At 37.8% G+C, this 24,460-nt stretch overlaps 1 protein-coding gene across 2 annotated transcripts in view; it reads right to left on the reverse strand.

The window, feature by feature from the left end:
• KIF16B (kinesin family member 16B) overlaps positions 1-24,460 on the reverse strand; it is a 137,520-nt gene that overhangs the window by 19,754 nt on the left and 93,306 nt on the right. For both annotated transcript variants that reach the window (XM_015620839.3, XM_015620838.3), the window contains 2 exons: positions 23,973-24,062; positions 990-1,073 (listed from right to left, as the gene is read on the reverse strand). In XM_015620839.3, coding sequence (XP_015476325.1) covers positions 990-1,073; positions 23,973-24,062 — 174 coding nt within the window. The remainder of the gene's footprint in view (positions 1-989; positions 1,074-23,972; positions 24,063-24,460) is intronic.

A 24,460-nucleotide genomic window follows, 5' to 3' on the forward strand; every position in this document is an offset into this window, starting at 1 on the left:
CTTTTTGCTATCTATCAAGGATGTGAAAGAAAAAGAAAATTCATTTTGTGCTTCATGTAAGACAGCCTCACATCAGAAGTCAGTGGGAGGATGTTTTGTTGGTAGATCAAAGAGAATGTGAAGTCCATAGAAAAAATTCAAACCACCTAAGAAAAGATTCCAGTTGTAAGCAATCTATTTTTATACTAATTTCTCTAAAACTCTACCTAATACTATTTTAGCTCAACAAAGAATATAAGTCTTAATGACTTGCATGATCAAGTAATCTCCATGTTGCTACAATATAGTTCCAGGGTGCAGTTTAGTCTTTGATTATGCCTCTTCCTCTTCCTCAAAACCCCACTTCCTGCTCCTGAGCTGAAGTAAAATATGCATTAACATGGAAATATAAGGACCTAATGTGTGATAGGAGTTAAAAATCATGCCATCCACACAGCCCTGCAGAACTACCAAAACAACTCAATCCTCAAACTCAATAACCCTGTCCACAATAAAATTAAATTTTAAAATTAATTGAAAGAAAAAGAGTATGTTTGCAAAGCTGGGTTACAAAATAAAACTCAAAGATGCCTCAATATCACTTTACTTCTGTCATGAGATATTTGGATATACTATGATAAAATAGTAAATCTCCAAATAACACATTGCATTTAAAGTAGCAGTATTTTTTTTTTAATCTTGTCTTGCACGGAGACCAGTTATCTACAGTGAACACCTCACCCACCACCTTTCTCCCTTAAATAAATCTGTCTCCTATGAACATCTCTAAGAGTTCCCTTTTTTTTTCTAGACCAGGAGTAATTTATTTTTTAAGAGATGTTTTCTTACTTTGCAATTTACTGCTGCCATCTCCTGTGTCAAACAAGGCAGCAAGTAACTTGATACTTACAAACAGGCTATTTAATGTTGATAATATGGGAATGGCTTCTGTTGGTCAAGCAGGGAGTACCTAAACACACAGCAGAAACCTGTTAAAAAGTTGGTAATACCTCTAAGTGACACCGTCGCTCTGCAATCACTCGCTCATCCTTGTTTCCAAAGAGTTTCTTCGGAGGGAATTCTAAAGTGGCAACCTGGAAGACATTAAAGGATGAATCAGCATCAGAAGTGATAAGCTCAAATGAGAAAATTCTCTTTAAACTACAAAGCAACTACCAAACATTCATGAGCTACGCTATATGCTATCACATTATCATTTATCACATTATATCACATTATACATTTCTGCCGAGGTTATTGTGATCTGCTCTGTAGTATTGCTAAGATAACAATGCATTTTGTCATTAGAGAGTGACTAGAAGAAAATTTAGGAATCATTGCTTGCCCATATAAATATTAAAACTTTGCAATCCAAATGTGATGTGATAGTATCAATCAGAAAGAACAATTTCTGCAGGAAAGCGCGTTTAAAAAGACTGCATTTAGTCTCTTAAAATCCATGATCTCCAACTGTATGCTAGTGTAATTTGTTTGGTTTTACTTATGTTCTATCACTGGAACAAAGAACTATCACTGGAGTCAAGCTCTTGGAGATGCATTGCTGGACTCCAGCCAACACCTGACTTGGAGCTTTTGCTGTGCCCTGGACTACCACTTCTTGTAACTCAGCTGTAGCTCAATGCCATTCAAATGTGTGTCCATGCTGGAAGCTGACAGCTTTAATTTCTGAAGAGAATTCACACATGCAGGCAAAATCCTGCTTTATCACACTGAAAATGAGAACAAGGCAGTGGCACAACTGCTAAAAATAATTACTCAGATCTCTACTTTGAGTTCTTCCAGAGAGGTGTTCAAAGCTATCTCCTCATTTCTTTTCCCATCCTACAGGGGAAGTGGGGGCAGGGAGAGAGAGAAGCAGAGAGTGAGGGAACTGCCTCCCCTTTTTGTATACCAATAAATAAAATGCTTGAACTAATTATAACCAGCTGTATCTGGAAAACACACAGAAGACTCAAGAGCTGGTAACAAGTACCACTGAACTTGGTCTGCTAAGCCACTGCTGGGAACAATGCAGGAGAAAGCAGGTCCTCTCCCCATAATTTGTGCTTGCACTTGAAGGTAAATCAAACCCATTTTTCCCCCAGCACTCACATGATGAGATAGAATAACACAACCTCCCATTGGTATTGCTGGAGTTGTTTTGCAGGTGAAATCTCTGTGTAAAACTGCCTCCCCAGGTTGGCTGAAGATATTGAACCAATAAAAAAGATGCATAATTTTCTAGTCTATCAGTACATACAAGACTAGAGAATTTACAGCTGGTTACAAGGAGCAGACATATACTGATTTAAATGAGGAGCTCCATTATTAACATTGAATGTAAGCATGTTTAAAATACAGAGGAATTCTGCAATACAAATAATTTATTCCCACTCTCTGGTTCATCTCCAACTTCAATAATTTTGAAGGAATGTCTAGACATCTTAAAATTATAAAAGTGATGTGGGGCACCAGAGGAGAGGGAAGAGATGTCTGCTCTCCATCAGTCTTGCCAGTATGACCCAATTATATTCCTCAAATTTCTCCAACCATATTCTTCTCAGTGTTCCTGCTTCTTCATGTTGGCAGGACAAACAGTACACAACCAAACATTGTATCGTGTAATAATGTCCTGGGGACTTATTATCACTGCATTACTCACTTCTTTACCTGTACACAATTATAAGTGCTCATATTTTCAAGGACTTCAAAACTCCACATATGCAGAAATTGTATTTTATTAAATAGTACTGCATCAAGTCACTACCCGGAATAAGCAAAACAACTACCACCATAATCCCCTCCTGGCCATAGGGAGATTTTTTTTTTAATATTTATTTGCTAATAAATACTTCCATTATAGAATTTTAAAACAGTATCTATTAAAAAACAATTTTCACAATGACCCTTACACTACAGCATCTTCAGACCTACTCTGTGGAGTCAAAGCAAGGTCTTACAGCTAAAATCAGGAATTATTTCTTTATCCAAATTAAGTTCCATCTGAACAGGAATTTGGGGACTATAACTACATAACTTCGGGATAAGCAAGTTGTTTTCCTAAGCTTTCTGGATGTATCTTAGAAGAAAACCAGTTGTATTTCATAAAACCCATGTGTTTTGTTGAACACTTTCATACAGAAGTAGCTACTCACAGTTTTAACATTTCTTAATTCCCTAATCATTACCACGCAGGTATCTCTGAAAGCAAACCAATCAAAGTCCATTACTGCAGTCATATGCAAGACAAAGGTCTTAGCAAGTAAACTTTTGCTCTGCAGTGTTTAAAGTCATAACATGTACCTATATAAAAATCATGAGTTTATTGCTGGTCAAGAAGTGGGGATCTGAATACTTTGTACATTATAAAAGCCACCAGGATGTCAACGTGCCAAACTATTCTTGACATACAGATATAAAGTTAATATGTTTGTAATGTGCCAGTGTTGCCAGTATGTGTACAGAATATACTAATTTATACATATATGTCACTTGGAAGGATTTTTCATCCTGAAGAGATATGTTATAAAGGATTAATCAGTTACTGCAGATTGCATCTCTACAGGGATAGATACACAAGTTACACAAACCTCAGGCCTGCTGCAACATTTCTGTGTCCCACACTTTTCCATCGGTCCCCTGGCTCCTCTTTTAGCTAAATGATTGGCAGATAGCTATCTCAAATAAAGTACAAAGACCATTTCTGTCACACAACAAATGACCACCCATCTACATGACAGAAAAGGCTCCAGCCACAAATTTCATCATAATAGGAATAATAATTGTAATAGGAAGACAGTCTGTTGTACTATATTTATATAAAAATACACTATTGGTACTTTTACCAGAGATAGTGTGCTTATCATACATACATATATATATATATACACACACACACACACACACACATATATATATATATATATGTGTGTGTGTGTGTGTGTGTGTGTGTGTGTGTGTGTATGGCAAGAGCCCCATAAATATACAGTGATGATAAATATTCTTATCTCATCATAATTTTGGTTTGCAAATAAATTAATTAAAAAAAGGTCAGCAACACAAATACACTGAAGTAATGATGTGTTACAATAACTGTCTATAAAAATCCTCTGTCCTAATGTACTATTTGATATACAGACTCTAAATGTAATTATGTGAGATTCAGCAAAGCGAGATTCAGTAGAATTTTGGGGTTTATTTAAAATACATTACTCATTTAAGCCGAAGTGCAGCAGCATATATTTCAATAAATTCAAACTTTGCTATTAGTAGTGCTACAGCACCTTTATAAAACTGCAGAGTAACTTCAGTGGAGATAATCACTGGTACAGCTTAATGCACACAGTACAGTGTGTGACTGTGCAGCATTTGTTCTGGCACTGAAATATGTAAGAGATCTTGCAGGTATGGATTTTGCATCAAGATGTTTGCCTTGGCTCAAACACTGTGAGGGACTTTCACACTATCCAGATTCAGGAGTATGAATTATTCTTTCAGAATTGAATGTTTGTGTGCCCTCTGGCTCAAATTAATTCTTCAAGGGTCTCACCTTGACTATGAGATGAACGCTTTGTGACTATGTAAGGTGTAACACTGGAACTCGACAGGTAGCAAGGTAAATTATTCTCCTTCCATGGAATTTCTGAAGCACACCCCTCCCTTCCACGTCTCACTTCCTGTAGTGGCAATGGAAGCATTTGGCAGGCAGTCCTTTTTGGCAGGGTTGTTTTGTCATTTTCTAGGGCTGCTGATGAGGTGATGTATTTTCTGTCAGGGGAAATTAAGAGGCATATTCCCCAGCCTGATAGGAAGAGAGGGCTTGAATGATTTCCTGAGAAGCTTCTGTATGTAGCGTGCAAGATTCTAATTTTTATTTTGACAGCAGAAGCATCTCCCTACTAAAATTAATCACTGCATCACTGCAATCCAAATTTCATTATATCCACAGGAGTGCGCACACACGTGCATGTTTGTACCATGGGCAAGGCTGGGACTATCCTTAGGCCCAAAAGGCAAATCCAGATGATATATTTTAAAGTAGTACAGAGAGACCTCAAGACTACATATCAGCACCCCTGATGTCTTTAAGACATTAAACTTTTTACAGTTAATGATGTTTATCCTACCTGGCAATCATTGCTAGGCAGTAGCAGTTGTAGAAAGAGGCAAACAGTCATTTGCAATTTACCCCTTAATTACTTTACAATAAATAAAGACCATGTCTTATTTCAGGGTCTAGTTAGAGGCATGTTATTTGTCTGTCTCTGCAATATTATCTGTAAGAAAAAACACTTGCCTGCCACAATGGAGTATTTGTGGGTCAGTACAATCAAATTTAGACAGTATTAGCTTCAGTCCTTAAGCAGAAGGTGCTTTGTACCCAGTACACATTATTCTAGTAAACTTTGAAGAGCTGAATGGATTCCACTTCTCCCACATTGCAGTCAGGAGACGTTTTAGCAGCTGTTTAATGCTGGTAAGAGCAGATGGCACCTGTTCTATCTTACATACAGCTCTGACCTTAAGATCCTGGAAACAGCACATACCTAACAACATCTATATGGAAGCAAACCCTTTTAAAATGAAACTATGACTACTTCATAGTCTTCAACTACTGAGCCCCAGGGAGAGATGCAAATTTGGAGATTGGCCTTTTGGAAACCAAGAGAGTGAAAATGAAGGCTCCAGTACCATGAAATGCTCTGCCTGGGATGGGGTGTACTCTCATTGCAGAACCTTTATGAAAAGTAGTCATCAGCATCTGAAGGGTGTCCTTTAATTTCTACTATCATCTGTTGGAGACTTTTCACTGATGTTATGTCAGCTTGGGGACCTGCTGGATTTAATTCAGTTCAGGGGTTTTATGGTACAGCAGAACAGAACATGTTAATGAAAACTCTTGTACAATACTTTGCAGATATTTCAACATACAATGAACCAAAGTAAAATACCACATAATACAGCCAGGTAGGCTTGTCACTTCTGAAACATGAAATTGTTCCAAGTGTTATGCTTCCTAAACATTAAAAAAAAAATTCTGACATCAAGCAAAAATCTGCAGATTGAAACATCTCATTATCTTTGGCTGGTACAGTCTATGCCTTAGTGCCTACAATAAGGTAAAAGACTTTTAAAAAAGAAAAACAGGGCAGACATTGATGGAGGCTGAGTCATCTTTAACCTTTCATCCCAAATTCTCTTTGTACTTCAATGTTTTGATATATTTAAATGGAGGGGGGAAAGGGGAAAAAAGAAAATTAAGGAAATGCTAACTATTTAAATTAAAAAGTCAGTCATCTTTAATTCTCATGTTACTTTTACAACTCTGAATTTTCTCATTTTTCAAAAAGTAGGTCTGACTTTTGATCCTTTGTACCAGAAATCTCTGTCACAGATGAGAAAAATCAAAGAAAAGAATGTGGCACGATTTTGCAGCCACTGTGGCTGCAGCTGACTTGATTTTGCAGGGAGTAATGAAAGAAAAAACTCCTACCTTTAGTTTTTGAAGTTTAAACAAAGTAACTTAAGCCTCAATTTTTCAAGGTGTGCTAAGACTCACAGACTATAAAGAAACTAGCCAGAAGCTGTATTTGTAACTAGGAACTTGCACCAAGTATTTATGGATTTTTCAAAGTGAAAAAACAAAACCCAAACTATCAGAAGCTTATTTTCTATATTTTTATATATAATTTGTTTGAGATAAATTACCTTTTCTACACAATCTCATAAGAAAGCAGTAGGCAAAGGTCAAAAGTTAACACTTACTAGACATGTAAAGGTTGCTTTATAAATTCTGAAAACAATCAAATGGAGAACAAAGAGAAATAATTTGATATACTATCCATTAAAAATGAAAACAATAAAATAACATATAATACCACCTAAGTCATATTTTCAGCTGATATATCTCAATCTATATGAAGTTGTGTGAAGAAATCTCTAAACTTATTCTCCTTTGAACAAAAGAGGAACAGAGTCCTCCACTGTGTAAACCCTTCAGTGCTCTCCCAACATGTATGCTGCAGGCAAGTCATGATGTCAGAGGACAGAAGGAACAAAGACATTATTTTCCATTATCAATTAATCAGGGAGAGAGAATATCCAGGGAATTACTTTCTGGATATTCAGCTTGTCACTACTTTTCCTCTTCCATTTCTAATACTTTATTTTTTTCATCTATCCCAACATGCTCTTTCCCCACTTGCCAGCTTCCCAACTCGTCTCTGTTTCAACACTGTGCTTTCCTCCATTCCTGCATGACCTACCTAATTCTTTTCCTTATTCCCCTGGGTCCTTTGCAATCCCCCCTACTATCTGCCAGAAGGGGAGAGGGAATTGATATTCTCAAGAGGCAGCATATCCAAGGATTAGCCAAAGCTCTGAGGTGGACCCATATCAGCATTCTAATGAGTGAACTCCCTGGAGATGGCTAAACAGCAGCAACAAAAGTCACTATTTATCATAACAAACAAGGGTAATTAACCTCCTAAACTGAGGAAAACTCAAATGACCAGGAAAGGAACAGGAAAAAGGGTGTAAGCAATCTTCCTCCTGCAGGAAGGGTCCCCAGTACCAGCCCAACAGTCAATCTTTCATGGTCACTGAGGGGAGCAAACTCTGCACCCAAGGTCTTTGTAGTGTTTCTGAGAGCTGAGAGCTGCTTTAGGCTCATCCCTGCTGTGTCTCAGCTCCCAGGCTTACAGCTCTCCATCGTTTTCTCTCCTTGCTGCTTCAGGCATCAGGGCCTGGATCTCACTCAAACACACACAAGGGAATGAGACTACCTTTCTTGGGTAGTCTACTCTGAAAAATCCTAAATAAATTGGTTGGCAAATACTTCCCTTCTGACAAATGCATGAGATTGCAGCAATGTACTGGAGTTTTGGGGTTTGGGTTTTTTGGTTGTTTTTGCCCCCGGGTATTTTCTGTACACAATTTATGCCACAATTTTCTTCCTAGCTCCCTCACAGCACAGCCTTTTGTCTTCAAAGAAGCTGCTCCATGTACACAAGAACATTATTTTCCTTCTGCTGTCCATCTTTTTGCTGCATGCCAAAGGTTTACCTAACCACAGAGCTGTTTTAACCTTTTCATTTCTGGCTAGGAGCAACTCCTGGTTTACATGGTGCTTTTTGCTCAGCCCCTAATGCCAACAGCCCAGTGAGCCAGGTGTGTTTTATTCCCTCCAGCACACATCGCACTGAGGTCAGAGTGCACTGGAGACCTTCCAAGGGTTAACCTGCCAAGCAGGCAATTTGGCAACTTCTTCCAATTACAATTCATTGCTTTTTTCCTACTCAATGGAACACCATGCACATATATATATATATATATATATGTGTGTGTGTGTGTGTGTGTATGTATGTATGTATGTATGTATATATCTTAGTTCCAAGAAGCACAAGCACTTACATCTCCTCCCATAAATATATGCAGTTCTGTTTCAAGTCAGGATGCTGTGACTAACCCCTAATAAATTGGCATTCAACAACAAATGAGCATCTTCTCAGGACACACAAGCTCTCACATCTCTGCCTTTAGTTCTGAGCAATTCTCTTTGAATTTTCAAGATCATTTTCCTTCCTCTCACAGGTACAATTGTTTCTCCAAAGAACATTTCAACTTTCTCTGTCCCACTTAAGAGGGACAAGAAAACCAAAAGAGAAATTCTCCTCTCAACCACCCTGAAACCTCCCTATGATGATGCAAAATGACCAAATAGGATTTGGTCATTCAAAGATTTCTCGCTTTGAATCATGTCTACCTGCCCATCAATCATTTGTAATTATGAAAACGGTTTGAGAGCTCTCATATCCATGTTTCTCCTTTAAACCAGCAAGATGACCTAGACTTAATCTGCAGTTTTGGAGCTATGGTGAGATGGGGAGGCTGTGTTTTAATCCATGTAAATTTAACTCCATTTAGTTTGCCTCCTGCTATCGAGCAAAATCAAATTAACTGCAGCCAAAGAGATTATCTGGAACTACAGGAGTATTTTCCTTAAAGCAATTCTAGACTACTCAGAATAACAGCATACCAAAATAGAGCCATAAACGAGAGTCTATATAATACTTGACAAATTACTTCATTGTTTGGTCCATTATAAGTAGTACAATAACATTTAAATACAGAACACCCATGAAAATGAGCAATAGGATGTAACAAAGTTCATGCAAACCTAGCATATTTCTATACAATTATGCAGTTTGGGGATTTTAATCTTTTATAAAAATCAGAAACTAATATAGCCAGGGCATCTTTCTAAATAGAAAACAATACCTGTATAGTGAAGGAGAGGCAGACAAAAATTGGCCCAAATGGCAAAGAAAATATTTTAAGTTTCATATACAGGCTGTAAAAAGGCAGAATAAGATAGTGCAGAAGCAGAATACATCAACAAAATAATACAACTGCCTTAGAGGTAAACCAGTCAAAACCAAATTAAAAAAAAAAAATAAATTTGAGTTGTAGATGTGTTTGGAAAATCAGCATGAAAAATTCCTAACATACCATGTCTTTGCAACCTTGCTTCTGCTCCCTTGTTCATCTATCCCTTGCCCCAAGAGAGAAGTCTCTGGGAGAAAAATACCAGCATAGCGTGGAAGACCATCATCTAAGACAAGGGTATGTGCTGACCTAGAGATTAAATGGACAAGTTTAATACCTACTCTCTCATGCTCTTAGGTCATGATTTTTCCAACTAAACATTAATCTTTCTTCATGCAGTCTCAGGTCTTGGTTAGTTCTTTAAAGAAACATTTACTGGTTTAGCGAGGTTGTGTCTTCAGAGTTCAACACATCAATCTTTATAAAGGTATGACTCAAACCCCACTTCTCAAAAAGGTTATAAAGTTATTTTCTGGAGATCTCTGTAGGGTTTATTTTTCTTTCAAAAACAGTTTGGGATTTGATTCATTATCTTCCTGCTGGGATTTCCAGCAAGGTCAAGGCCGTACCTGCAATAGCACAAGGTGGGCCATGCATCAACCCCTACTTCACCACAGCTGCATACAACCTTGCCCCAGCTCTGCATCACATTCCTGCTGATCCTATCAGGCCACTTGGACTCCACACTGAGAAGTCACAATACCAATTGATTTAAGCAATAGAAACAGGGTCAGAGAAGGGGATTTGCCACAGTAGTTTTTACAGCTCTCCCTAAGATCTGCTTGTTGCACATGAACTCATCTCAGTGACATCTGGCAGCATTTAATGACACAACCCCATCTCATGTGGCTGACTGATGCTGTAAATTTCAGTCACCCTTGCCTTTGAGAAATGTTAATAATGAAAACTCATCAACAAGCAGCAATGATTTGTACTGCTGACTAGATGGATGCTTTTCTGACTACTCAAAATTAATGGCAGATCTCAAGGTCTTAAAGAACAGCTGTCACAGAGAAATACACCTGCAAACAAACATGCAGTATGCCTTCCAGTGTGATTTGTTAGAAGATATAAAGTGCTAACTCTCACAACAAACTGGACTGATTATAAGGAGAAGTTAGACAGCCTTCTGCATCATTTAAAGTGGTAACACTAGAGAAAAGGGAGTGCAGGCATGCAAATGGGAAGCTTAAAAGGAATTATTTAGTCCCTCCAAAAGTAAGAGTGATTGATAGTCACACAGGTTATACATTCATTTTCACTTGTGTCTATTTGTATAGACACTTAAGAACTAGCTGCTTTATCACAGACTTAAAAACTAGCTGTAAGCCTCATACAAATTTTCCTTTCACTAATGCTGTTGCCACTAGGTAAAGCTTAAAATGACAGGTAACTAAAAATAACTGTAATAAACTTAACAGGTATATTTTCAGGAGCTTGCTTCACAAAGGATTTTGAATGTGCAGGGCAGAAAAGCAACTCTGGGTACAGAAAGATCACTGTTACTATCAGTTTCATGAGCAATGCCATATTTAGTACTGCTCTTGAGAGTCAGGATAGTGGGTAAGAATAGATATTTGTTTCCAAGTATAATAAAATTTCTTGATCAAGCACTTAAAACTAAATGCTTTGTGAGACCCACACAGACATGGAAATCTCAAAGACACACTCATGAAAAAGCCAATAAGGTATTGAACCAACATCATTACTTAGGGCAGGGGAAAAAACAGGGATGTGTTTCACAGTTGTAAGAATTTGGGTGTAGATTACATGTCAGTAATTTTGTAATTCCCACCTATCAGATGCTTTCTACAACAATGTTTTTCCCCAACAAACACTGCTTCACTGAGTCTGTGTAAAAGTCATGCTGCTCCACCCACACATTTACCACATTTACTACATTTTAGTAACCCAGAAAAACAGGGGAAAGCTAAAAAAGCACATTATATTTTTCTTTTTTTTTTTTTTTTTTACAACAACTTTACAATGAGTTACAGTACATATGAGCCTTCAGGTACAATCAGAAATTCTACCAGAAGTACAAACCAGGAAATTATGCTGTTCTACCTATTCAAATAAATCCCTGCAGTACATTAATTTGCAATTACTTTACATTACTGTTACTATAAAAAAACTGAACTTATTTATTCCCTGATTTAAAAAAAAAAAAAAAATGTAGTTAAATTTGAATGTATGGTGATTAATTAAAGGATTTAAAATACTGCTAAAGCTCTGTTTCAATTTTTTTTTTTTTTTCCAGAGAAGACATAACAAGACTAGGACATGCAGTGTTCAGCAGCAGTTTTAAAGAAATATCAAAGCATCATTAATACCCAATATTAATTATATTAATTATATTAATTAATATTAATCAATATTAATAATATTAATACCCAATAGTACCTACAGGTAAGTATGACAGAAAATAATAAAATCAATAAATAAGAAAGTAGATAAACAAAACCATTATTTTTGTTATTTTAATGCTTTTTGTTATTTGCAGCATTTTAACCAATTATAGATAACCTTCAATTAATCAAATGTTTTAACAACGTGTCCCAAAGTTTGGCACCCATGAGAAGAGTGCTTTTTCATCTCACTCTCCCTCACATCACTAACATTCTCATATTGAATTTTGGTTTTCAGACATGGCCAGACAGCTTACCCTCCAACACTATTATTCCTGACTTTGGTTCTGAAATATGTCCTATAGTAAACCGGACAACATCCTCTGCTTTCAGTCTTCTCTTGACATCTTCAATTCTAAACCTGCAACTCAATATTTTTCCTGAAAGCCACTTCTTTGTGTTTATTTTCATATTAAACCACAAGAGATTGTATTTTATTGATTTTTGTGATATAGGCATGTCTAATTTTTATTTTTTTTTTTGGCTTGGGCTTTCTTGCTTTAGGCTTTCTAGAGGGATTGACAATTCTCTTTTGTAAGATGGAGCTTTCTCTATGTTGTTTTGCAGAGACAGATGGTAAAAAGGCCCTCCCACTTTTTTTTTTTTTTAATATATTTATATTACAGCAGTGAAGAGAGCTTTACAGCAAGATCTCACTGTGAATACCAAACAAGGCATTAGAAACATATTTAGTACCTGTACTACCAGGTGCACAGGCCAGAGAAATTGTTTCCTTCCTTTCTTCTAAAGCCAAATCATTTTTAACTGAGAAACACAGTATTATTTTCACCATATTGAGTCTGAAAGATCATTAGCAGGAACATGATAAATGAATACTTAAAAAAACCCTTAAACAAAAAATGCCTCTTGTAGTTTGTAAAATCGCTAACCTTAAGGTTGGTTTTAGAATCATGGAATGGTTTGGTTTGGGAAGGACCTTAAAGCCCATCTCATTCCACCTCTCTGCCATGGAAGGGATGTCTTCCATCAGACCAGGCTTCTCCAAGCCCTGTACAACCTGGCCTTGAACACTTCTGGGGTGATGCAGCCCCAGCCTCCCTAGGCAACCTGTGCCAATGCCTCACCAACCTCACAGAGAAGAATTTCTTCCTAGGATCTAACCTAAACCTACCCTCTGTCAATTTAAAGCCATTCCCCCTTGTCCTGTCACTCCATGCCATTGCAAAAAGTCCCTGTCCAGATCTCTTGGAGCCCCTTTAGGTACTGGAAGGTGCCAAAGGTGTCCCCAGAGTCCTCTCATCCCAAGGCAGCTCCCTCAGTCTGTCTTCATGGGAGAGGCACTCCAGAACTCTGAGCATCTTTCCAACCTTCCTCTGGACTCTCTCCCACAAGTCCAGCTACTGTCCACACTGCTCTAGATGCAGCCTGGGATGCAGCTGGCTTTCCAAGCTACAAGCACACGTTCCTGCATCACACTGGTGTCACTGGCAAACATGCCCCTCTTTGCTAGGGAGCACAAGGCTCAGCATAGCACTTCTGCTCTTTTACTCTAGAGTAGCTAGAGAAACTATAAGCCATAAATGTAGATTAAAATGTGTAACAATTGTTACTAGATACAGAGGGGGAAATTTTTCAGAAGCTTTCCTTTGTTGCAGATTACATCAGATAAGAGTCACCTGTATCTCAATACCATTTAGTTAATGAATCGCTCATTTGATGAATACAGCAATGCCAAAACAAACAGCTAAATATTCTTACTGTGCTGCAAAATCTGCAATCTGTATTTCCCTATTCATTCTCCTAGTGGTTTCAAAGAGAGGAAAAACCTGAAATATCCTATGCAAAAGATGCCTCATGAAGCACAAGAGAGGCATGGTATAATTTTTCAGATTACAGAGTGAATAAAGTTTAGCAAACATATGCAGTTGTGCCAGTAATACCATCTAAATGTGTAAGAAAAAAACACAACAGGCAGTACAGTTGGAGCCTGACAATTTTTGTTACTGTCTATGCTATTTGTTCAAAATTAACCAGGGTATTTTCACAAAAACTAGTTTGAGTTGGGTCACTATTACCAATTGATAGGAAAAGATTCTACTTGAAAGACCTACTTAATCTGGCAGCATATTCCTGACAAACCCAACAAGAAGAAGCTGTTCTTCACAAACTCCGTGGAAGACAATGAGACTGTCACTAGCAGCTCATGATTAATGGTGTACATGTCCAAAAGTCTCCTGAAGGAAGGTAATAATAAAAAAAAACAAAAAAACCAAAAAAACCCCAGCAAAACCTCCAATCCTCCCCCCTGCTTTTCATAAAGCAGCACGAAGACAGAGACACAGGGTTGCAGCCTGTGGCAATCCCCAAGTGAATCAACAGCCAGAAATAGCTAAAAAGTGGCTCAGTTTCAATGAGCACCTAAACCTCCAGCTATATTGTCTAGGAATCCTTCTCAGAGGCATTCCTCTCTCAGAGATAGCTGTTATCCATACAAAACTGCTTTACTGATAAAACAATATGAATATTTTGATATTATGCAAATTCAGTAGGTAATTGAAGAGAACCTTGAAAATCAGATGATCAAATAATCAAAGGAATTATTCTGTCAAATGGTTCATCAATTATGAGATGACAGACTCACACTTCTCTAAGTGTTTTTTTTTTTCAATTTCTATGTTACTCATGTACAAGACTTTTGCACAGCACAATCAATGAAACCTGGCATTTGATTAAACTTGTTTCATTCTGAATCTATCAGAACTCTGATAAAGCTCACTGTTTGGAAGCTCACAGGTTTCAGCTGCTGCTAGGGAAAGACCAAAAATGACCAGGTCTCATCAACAACCCCAGAGGGAAAGAAAAGAAAGGAAGGGAGAAGAGATAGAGAGAAGCTGTATTTCTGTAGAATTTTATGTACCAAGCCAAGAAAATCTTGCTGCACTAATCTAGCACCCAAAGCAAGAACAAACACTAATTAATCTGAAAATTGGGTTTTTTAAAGGCTCTTAGACATTCAGATTCTGTTTTATGACAAGAAATTCATACACTGATTTCATTTACCAACTAGAAATAGATTGAGAATTGTGTATTATGCTGGAAGCAAATATGCTGGAGGGTTTGCTGTTGTCTGTGATTCTCCAGTCCTGGTTAACAACTATGAATTCAGAGTGACCTTTTGAAATAAATACATTTCCCTGTATTCAAGTGTTCACTGAACTATATGATATGGTTAGCAGCGATGTTTTCCACACTTACTGGAATGAATTCTCCGGTTCATTTGCAGATAGATGTACTGAGAAATATGCAAAAAAAATCTTTAAAAAATTTCAGCAGTCTCATGCTGCAGAAAGAAAGGCCAGGTGAAGCTTCTAAGGATCTACCACTTAAATCCCATATATAAATAGTGTCAAACTAGGGCTGAGATGGGAGTACTACATATATAAACCTGCAGGGTTGCAGAATGATCTGAACATAATGTAATTAGGAATGGGAGCTGGAAACGTGCATGTGATAAAATATGCTTCCTGTGTATGCACTTCCTGGCTGTTCTGGGTGACAAGAGTATGAATGTTACATTTAACTATATCATAATTACCGTAATTTGTACTGAAAGAAGCCGAAGGCTATAATCATATACTTAGAAAAGGTTTACACACAAATATGTGTTCTAAAACTTACTACTTTTTTTTTTTTTCAATATTTATGGAAAGATGTATTACCATGGCTACTAAATTCCCAGGCTAGAAAGCAAAAATTAAGGTCTGTCCTTAATTTAAGATTCATACTTCAAAAACTATTTTCTAAATGCTTTATGACATATAATTCTGCCAGAATAAACATCATGGCATTTGCTATTTCCAAGCACATCAATGTTGCAAATAATTTTCATTTTTACCTGTGCCCTAATAGACAATTTCCATTAACAAAAAAAAAAAAAAAAGGCCTTTAGACTATTTTTTTTCTTGGTGCTTGGTGTTTGTCCTATAGTTCTCATATTAAATCTGTGAGTCCTATTATATTTTACCATTGTTTAAAACCAAAAGTGCAGTACATTTGTCTTGAATATGTGGAAAAAAAAAAAACAAACCAAATTTGCTACTTCATATCCAGACACCCAGAAATATCCTTCTAGTTCAGCCAAAACACATCCACAAGCTTATTTCTTCACTGGATCAAATTTTCAAAGAAATAGACAAATCTTAAAATATTGTTAGAGACTATGTTTTACAAAGGGTCATAGGGCACCATGAAAGAACCTGAACTGCAAATCCATATCCAGATAAACATGAACTTTCTAAAATGATGATATAGAATCTGTAGCAAGATATGTACACTCATGTTCAGTATTAGATGCCATACCCTGCTCTCTCTAGTGCATGAAACCCCTGATTTTAAATTGTTTCTTGATATCAAGAGTTTCTAAACATCAATGTCAACAATGAATGCATTTGTGAATAGATTGGGACTTCAGTTACACCAGGATCATGACTTTGGCATAAGCACAGCAGGATTCAGAACAAAATAATTTTCAACATCATCTTAGGAAAGTTCCATTATTTACAAATGTACTACTCTATGCTGTTTAAAATTGAACACTGGAAAAATCCAAATGTCCAGAATTTTGCATTCAATGTGAGCATACTACCTAAAGCTTACATACTAACTAAATATACAGTTACAAATTCCAGTAAAAAATCCAGTGGTAAAATCAGCAGTTCCAGGCCAACCAGTTCTGATGCAATAAGCTTCTGACTTCTGCTGCCAAATTAGCTCCTAAGCTCCAGGAGCTCACCAGTTGCACGGCAACAGGCTTGTCAGTCCTGCAAGCCAAGTACCTTGATCACAGAATATTAACCTAAATGTTGCATTCAATAAAACTCTACAGCTGCAGAGTTATAAAGCAGAACTGGAGTAGTCAGACAGCCAAGATCACAGCCCAAACACTGCTCTGCACAAGTCTGCTGCCTTATTGCTCCACTCCTGGTTTGATTTTTGTTTTCATTCTTCATTGGATGGGAGAATTCTGCATGTCTGATAAGACATTAAAAATTAATTTAATCATTACATAAGTACACAGAAAGTGCCTAATTATCCTTGAGATCATTCAGGGCGGTGGGGGGAGAATAAAAATCCTGAAATTCACACCAACCATGTTAAAATATTGCATTTCTCTGACAGTGATCTCTTCCAGAATCCAAGGATGTTCTCCTAAAATTGATGACTTCACCTCAAATTCATCTCCTCTCCATTATCTGTACCAGCAGTTCATGTTCAAGATTTCTTCCACTGATTGCTTACCAAGAGCACCAGATGTATGGACCACTTACAAAGGAAACAGAGATCCCTCCCTGGCAGTCACCCAAAAGAGGAGAACAGAGTCAAAAGGAAAGGACAGTGAGAGCAGTCAGTGGTGACTCCATAAACAGTCCATGACTCTTCATTAATCATTACATAGCTGAACTACACCTGAACAATAAGCAGTAGTAGAAAAGTGTCTAAAATGAACTTAAACAATTAAAAAACTGGTGTCTGCTCTATTTTAATAGCAAACATACACATTATGTATGGGGTGGTTTTAAGTATGGATGGATTAAAAAGGTACTGCCATCACTGAGATGCAAACACTTGCCTTTCTTCACTGAGATGCAAAATACTTAGGAAGAAAAACAGACTACTTTTTGAGTTTTGAAAAATCTGAAATATTTCAAATTATTTAAAGGTGTTTTTAAACTAAGCTTGCAACAATTGCTTTGATTTCAGCATATTTCTGAAAACATTTACTTAGTGCTTCTGAAAAATCTGAGAAATATTTTCTGCTCTTTGAGTTTCATGCAATTCTTATAGGTAATACCATATTATTTTTAAACTATAAACAGTTCCTTTGTGCCTTAGACCCCAAAAAACACAAAGACATACTTCTATACAGACCTCCATAAATTAAATACAGATATTACAGAAATTATTGCATTCTGTTAAATATCAGAATTAATTAAAGAAGTCAATAGCTTTGGCATTCATGCTGAACAGGAGAGACATATGTCCTTATGTCCATGAATGAATCTACAAACACAGGCACACCTTGTAGCTTCTCCTTGGCAACTCTCCAGGGATTTTCTAATATTTTAAGTCAAGAATCACTATTAGCAATAAAAATGCCTCTATGGAAGGTGCTTTCCTTAACAACAAGTAGAGATGTTTATGCACACTGTGTTCAAGATGACTGACAGGGAATCCCATAAGCAGAGCCTACAGTGAAAACCCCACAAAACCTGGATTCAAGTGGGACTTAAGGACTCCCACATGAAGGAGGGACTTCATAAACCTTGGATTTGGTTAGGAGAAAGACAAATAGGAACTGTTTCTCTGCTCTCCTTTGAAAGAGGGTAGAGACAAGAAAGTGTTAGGAGAGTGAGATTTGCCTTGCAGCAAGATGTGGATAGAAAGAAAAGTTTTCTGTAGAAACCAACACTCTGGAACTATTCCAAAATCAGTAACTGGCAAGAAAAGATGAAGACAGAGGGAAAACCAGGAGAATCTAACTATGGAAGTTCTCACTTCTCTATTGAGAATGTAGAGTCCATTGGCTCTCTGACTAATAAACAAAAAGTGCATTCATTAGAAAGACTTCTGCAACTGAAAGCCAAGTATGGTCTTGTAATAAAGTAATAAAATGGTCATTAACAATCTAGCAGTGTAAGAAGCTGGAGCTGGGCAGATGACAGTCATGTAGGGCCCCCCAAAAAATAGACACTGTTAAATGCTTGGTAGTTATCTGCCACTTGCTCAGTCCCACCCTGCTGCAGCTTCTTCAGTCTTTCAAAATTTGCATGTGACATATTTTAGTTAGATATGCAGTTGTCAGCAGCCCCTTAATTACATTAGAAGAAATGTGCAGATTTATATGACATCTTGTAAGACTGGAAGATACTAGATAAGTTTCTGCTTTTGAAAGAGATACTTCTTTTTAAAACCTTCCTAATAAATCAGTTTGCCAAGATATCCCTTTGGGAATTCAGTGGCAGAAACATGAAATGCAAGATCAGCAAATTATTAAAATACTGATATAGTAACTCAGAGCTGAGCAACTAATGAGCTGTAAAGTTCACTTCTAAAAGCAGGACACTCATATATTAAACATGCCCACAGTATTTTTGCTGTTCATTATAAATATTAATTTAGAGTGGGAAGGTGAACTGTGCAAAATAAAACTCAACTCTGATAGATTCTGATAGATCCTTTTAAAGATCAAGTTTCTTTGGAATAATACATAGTGACTAAAGACACAACTCTGCCAAGTTTGGTATTAAAATGCATTTTAGCATCATGGTAAATCCTAAATTAGTTCAATGACAGATAAGCAGAAGCAGACAGATGAGTTTCAATTTACCAAACAAACTGAACTACTACTTACATTGCAAAATGAATCCAAAATTACCATTAATTAAAGCTATTTTAAATAAAGGTAAAAATATGGAAAGCCATCAATCATTCACATATACAACACTGTTAATGAAATTCCTTCAAAGAAAACAAATGCCAGATCTTTACTGCAGCATACAATATTTTGTTTCATCCATCACAACATGCTCTTCCCCTCTGATAAACAAGAACACAGTAGTTTGTAGAAATGCTGATGAGTAGAAAAAGCCCATTGCATATTATATAGGTCTTTTCTGCCCACAAACCTGCCATTCCCTTGTGATGCTCCAAGTCTCAAAGCAGGAATGGACACAACACAACAGCCTGTGCTGTGTAAAACAGAAGACATCATCGGTGCTGCAAGGGTTTCCAAATCAGGTACTTGTGTGCCAGTACCTATCTAAAACCACTAGCTGACATGATCAAATGCTTATCTGGCTTCTCCTAATCTTCAGCAGGCTTGGTATTTAGCAAACATGGGTATATTTGAACTTCTCTGATAATTTAATGAAAGCTGTTGTGAAGTGAAAGCCCATTCAAGGCTGGAAAAAGATACTATAGGCACCCTTGTAAGACTTGATATTTGCAGTGACTTACAAAACTTCTTCACAAAGGAACAGATAGCTTAATAAATTATAACGTGTTCCCTACATGGGAAATTAGATTTATGCTTTGGCATAACTAAACCAATCATTTCGTTAATGCATTAAATGTGAATCCCAGTAAGTTTACCTAAGACACAAGCATATGGCAACACAGAAGTGTCAATAAGGAACAAACTGGCATATTAAATTAGCAAATGTTTTGACCTTGCAAGCAAAACCACAAACAAGAGAGAAGATGATAAAAGAAAATAAGCTGCAAAAGAAAATTGCCTCTATAAGATACTTACAAAGTGAGCAGTGTAGAGAATTTAAAATACAGATAAAATCCACATGAAAAATACCATGAACTGTTAATGACAATAAAAACAACCTCAGCTGGGAAAACTCCAAGATGAAGAAAACAATGTACCTGTACTCTAGGCTGGCATCTTTTCCCTTTGTACACTCTTGGATGCTGTTCTTTCTTTTAATCAAATATTACTACTCATGTTGTCATTGTTCTTCAAAACAAACAAATAAATAAAAATAGAAAAACAACCAATTTCTCCTGTAACATCAAAAAAAGCCTGAATTTGTACTGTCAGTCACAAATGGTTGATGAAAAAAGGTGAAATTAATATGCTGCAGCACACAGGACACTGTAATAGTGGCTTTAAGAACATCAGATTCCTCCTGAATCCAATTACTACCAACAAGAACGAAGCTGATCTCCCTCTGATGCAACTGTTAAAGAATTCAGTTGTTCCACAATGTACTGTCAGGACCAATAACCAACTCTGAAGAAGACTACTCCAGCACATTTTCCTAAATGGAGAAAATCAGTCTGCACAGGGATTCTTTTCCATTCTTTTCCATGTCAACTGGATAGCTGCCTGGCTCTTTTTTCTAGAGTTAGATGCAATTAGGATATTCCTGCTGACAGACTATAACTCTAAAATCCAGGAGGAAATGGCAATTTATTAAAATAAAAATATGATATGGACACTCACAAGTAATATTTTTAAAGCATTTGTATACAGAGAACATTTCAATTTCCTATTAAAAACTCAACTTTACCTTAAAAAATTCTGTCATTTAAAAAAAATGACTTTATTTTATTTTCTCTCACTCCTTTTTTTTAAAAAACTTTTTCTTAGATATTTGGTGCACAGTAGTCTCCATTCCAGGTTCTCATACTGTTTTGGAATGGGAACAATCTTGAGCCCCAGACTCAAGGACTGTTCCATGCTCATTTCATTTTTAGCTTGAAGAGTATGTTAACAAAGACCAAGAAAGCATTTGCACACTATTTCATGTCTCTCCTTGAACATAATGATATTTTTTAATATACTGCCCATGAATATATGGCCCAAGCTTCTTTACTTGTGCTAACTCTCAAATCAGGGTCACTTTCATTGCTTGAATGATTTACTTCTTCTAATATCCAAGGGAACATGTAGGAAAGAAGAAAAATGTTAATAATTAAAAGTTATATGTAAAAACTAAAAACTAATTCCATAAATGCTCACTCCAATGAACTAAAGCTCTATCAGGCACAGCTCCTCATCCTGAATGCCCAGAGTCTCTGAAGTGGTCAGATCAATTTTTCATTTTACAGAAACTTGAAAGCCACTATTACAAAAGGGTATCTGTGGAGCAACGCTCTTCTTTCAAATGAGAAGTTGTCAGGACAACACGATCTGACTGCAAGTATCATGCAATGAACAAAACAGCAACCTCCAGAGAAGGGTGCCAGTCAGCAGTAAAGGGAATTTATGGCCAGAAGCAACACACAGAGTCACAGTTTCACTGCAACATCCATCCTGTATCAAGCACCCTTGGATCTCTGAAGTGCTGAAGGGCTTGTCAGTCTTACTGGACACCTACGTCTGAGAGGAGTTATAGAATCATAAAATCATTTGGGTTGGAAGAGACCTTTAAAGGCTATTGAGTCTAACCCTCTGTCATGAGCAGGGACATCTTCAACTAGATCAGGTTGCTCAAAGCTCCAGCTAACCTGTCCTTGAATATACTGCGCAATGAAGCATCCACTACTCCTCTACACTTTGTAAAAATTGTGCCATTGTAAAAAAATTTTCTTTCTTACATTCTACTCTGAATCTGTCTCCTGCAGTTTAAAACCATTACTCCCTGTCCTACTGCAACAGCCCTGATGCAAAATCTGTTCCCATCTCTCTAATAACCCCCCTTCAAGAACTAAAAGGCTGCTATAAGGTCTACCCAGAGCCTTGTCCAGGCTGAACAACCCAACTCTTTCAGCCTCTCCCCAAAGGAGAGATGCTCCAGCCATCTGATCATCTTAGTATGTCGTTTCTGGATCCACTCCAAGAGTTCCATGACCCTCCTGTGCTGAGGATTCCAGTTGGATGGTTGGGTCTCACCAGAGCAAAGGTGGATAATAACCTCACTATTCCTGCAGGTTACTCTTTTGATGCAGCCCAGAACACGACCGGCTTTCAGGGCTGCAAGTACACATTGCTGGGTCATGCCCAGCCTCTCATCCACAGCACACCCAAATCCTTCCTGGTGGGGCTGCTCTGAATCCCCTCATTCCACATCCTGTACTCATACTGGGAACTGCCTGCACCCAGGTGCACTTGGCCTTGTTGAACCTCTTAAGATTCCCATGGACCTATTCCTCAAATTCATCTAGGTCCCTCTGGATGGCATCCCATCCCATCCCTCATGCTCCTGAGCCACACTCAGCTCGGCGTCATCTGCTAAGGGTATGCTTGTTTCTTCTGTGCCAGCTAATGGAGATACTTAACAGCACTGGTCCCAATATGGAATCCTGAGGGACACCACTTTTCACTGATGAATGTGTGGACCTTAAGCCACTGACCAACATCCACTGGATGTGATCATCCAAGCAATTCCTCATTCACCAAAACAGTTCACCCATCAAATCCATCTCCTTTCAATTTAGAGGAAAGGATGTTGTGGGGACCATGTGTTCTGGGATGATCCATAATGTCACTGTATTCCATATCTATTTGTGCCCAAGAATTGTTAGTCTCCTTACAACTGCAGCCAGGAACCTTGTGTGTGTGGGAGGGCGGTGCTATTGTGGGTATTTTTAAAATCGGCCTCCTGGCATCTTCCGGTTCTTTGCTGCAGGGTATTTGTTTTGTGGGCTGTTAAACGGTGTTTGCTCAGGCAAAGGTTTTTCCTCCCTTTTTGGGAACTCTTTTCATTTTTGTTTTTTTTCCCTCATCTCAGAGAGAGTGCAGTTAGTGCGTTTGAGTTGCCTCGGGGTGAGTTCTGCGGGTGTCTGCCGGTCGCCCTGGGCTCCAGCAAGGCGGTCCAAATCCATCGGCTGCCTGCTCCAGGACACAAGACTACAGGACCAGAGCCTCTCTCTTCCTGGCAGCTCTGGCTTCACAACCACAGCCATCCATATAGACTGCATTTTGCAGTTAGAAACTGTTTCGAAGTGAGTTTGCAAATGCTGCTGGCAGCAAAACAAGCCGGAGAACTCCTGGGCCAGGCCACCCCATGCCAGCACTGACAGGCTGGTCATTTCCCCCCATCCCACAGCTGTGAGTGCAGAGCACAGCAACAGCAGCAGAGCCTGCAAGCAGCTGGAGGAAGCAGCAGCAGACCCTACATGAGCTGGCAAGTCTCCACCTGCAGCTAGAACTGCTCTGTAAAGCCCCTGCCTTCCCAAGAGGGGTGTGATGGCATCTTGTCCCTTTGTCCTACAAGACTGAGGTTGTTTCTGCCCTGTGCCATTTCAAGGAAGGCTATTTCTGGCACTTTGGATCTCATTTTGCTCCAGTTGGGTTGTGAGATTTTTGCAGTTTGTTACGTAGAAATTATTGCCTTTTTCTTCTTGTCTGTTGGCATTCTGTTTGTTAGTAATGTGTTATTTTTTCACTTATATCTACTCATATCTGATTCCTTATTGGTGGGAAGGGATTGGAATGAAGGGGAAGGTTACTCATTTCAGAGTGCCCATCTGTTTAAACTGTTTCAAACCAAGACACTGTATCAAAGGCCTTTCAGATGAAAAGAGATGACACCACAGCTCTTCCCATGTGCACCAATATAGCCACTCCATCATAAAAGGTCACTAGATTGATCAGGCAGGAACTGTGTTGGTGAAATTGTGCTGGCTGTCTGAAATCACCTCCCTTTTTGAGTAAACATATTTCAAAGCACTTTTTTCCAAGTCTCTACCCTTTTTTGTAAAAGAAATTTTACCAAAACTTACCTCTGGGTACTTCAATTTTAAAGTTTTATGCAATTCTCGGAAGCGGCTGTACCGTCGAAATACTGTCCACGTCTCATCCAAGACTGTTATCTAGAACACACGATATAAAAAGAAGAAACAGAAGTAAACCCACACAGTGTACAACACTAAAACCCATTCAGTATACAAAGTTATAAGATTAAAATAGACAGCTCTTAGCTGTCTTAAATCTAAAAACTTTTATAAGTTTATTTAATTTTTCTTTAATTACAGTGACAGAACTGTATTTAATAAGGAGCACTTATTGCAAAGCAAAAAAACACCTGAACACATTCATTCCTTAATCCACAGTGGTTTGACAAGACTGTAAACACATTAAAACATCCCCAGTCACCAATCACTTCTTGGTGCAGCTATTTGACTCTCAGTATTACAATCAGTGGGTGTTCCATTAATGAATAAATAACATCCAGAGTAAGTGCAGTGCAGCCTCTTGAAATATTCATAGA

The sequence above is a fragment of the Parus major genome, chromosome 3 (genome assembly GCF_001522545.3).
Source record: "Parus major isolate Abel chromosome 3, Parus_major1.1, whole genome shotgun sequence".
Taxonomy (NCBI): domain Eukaryota; kingdom Metazoa; phylum Chordata; class Aves; order Passeriformes; family Paridae; genus Parus; species Parus major.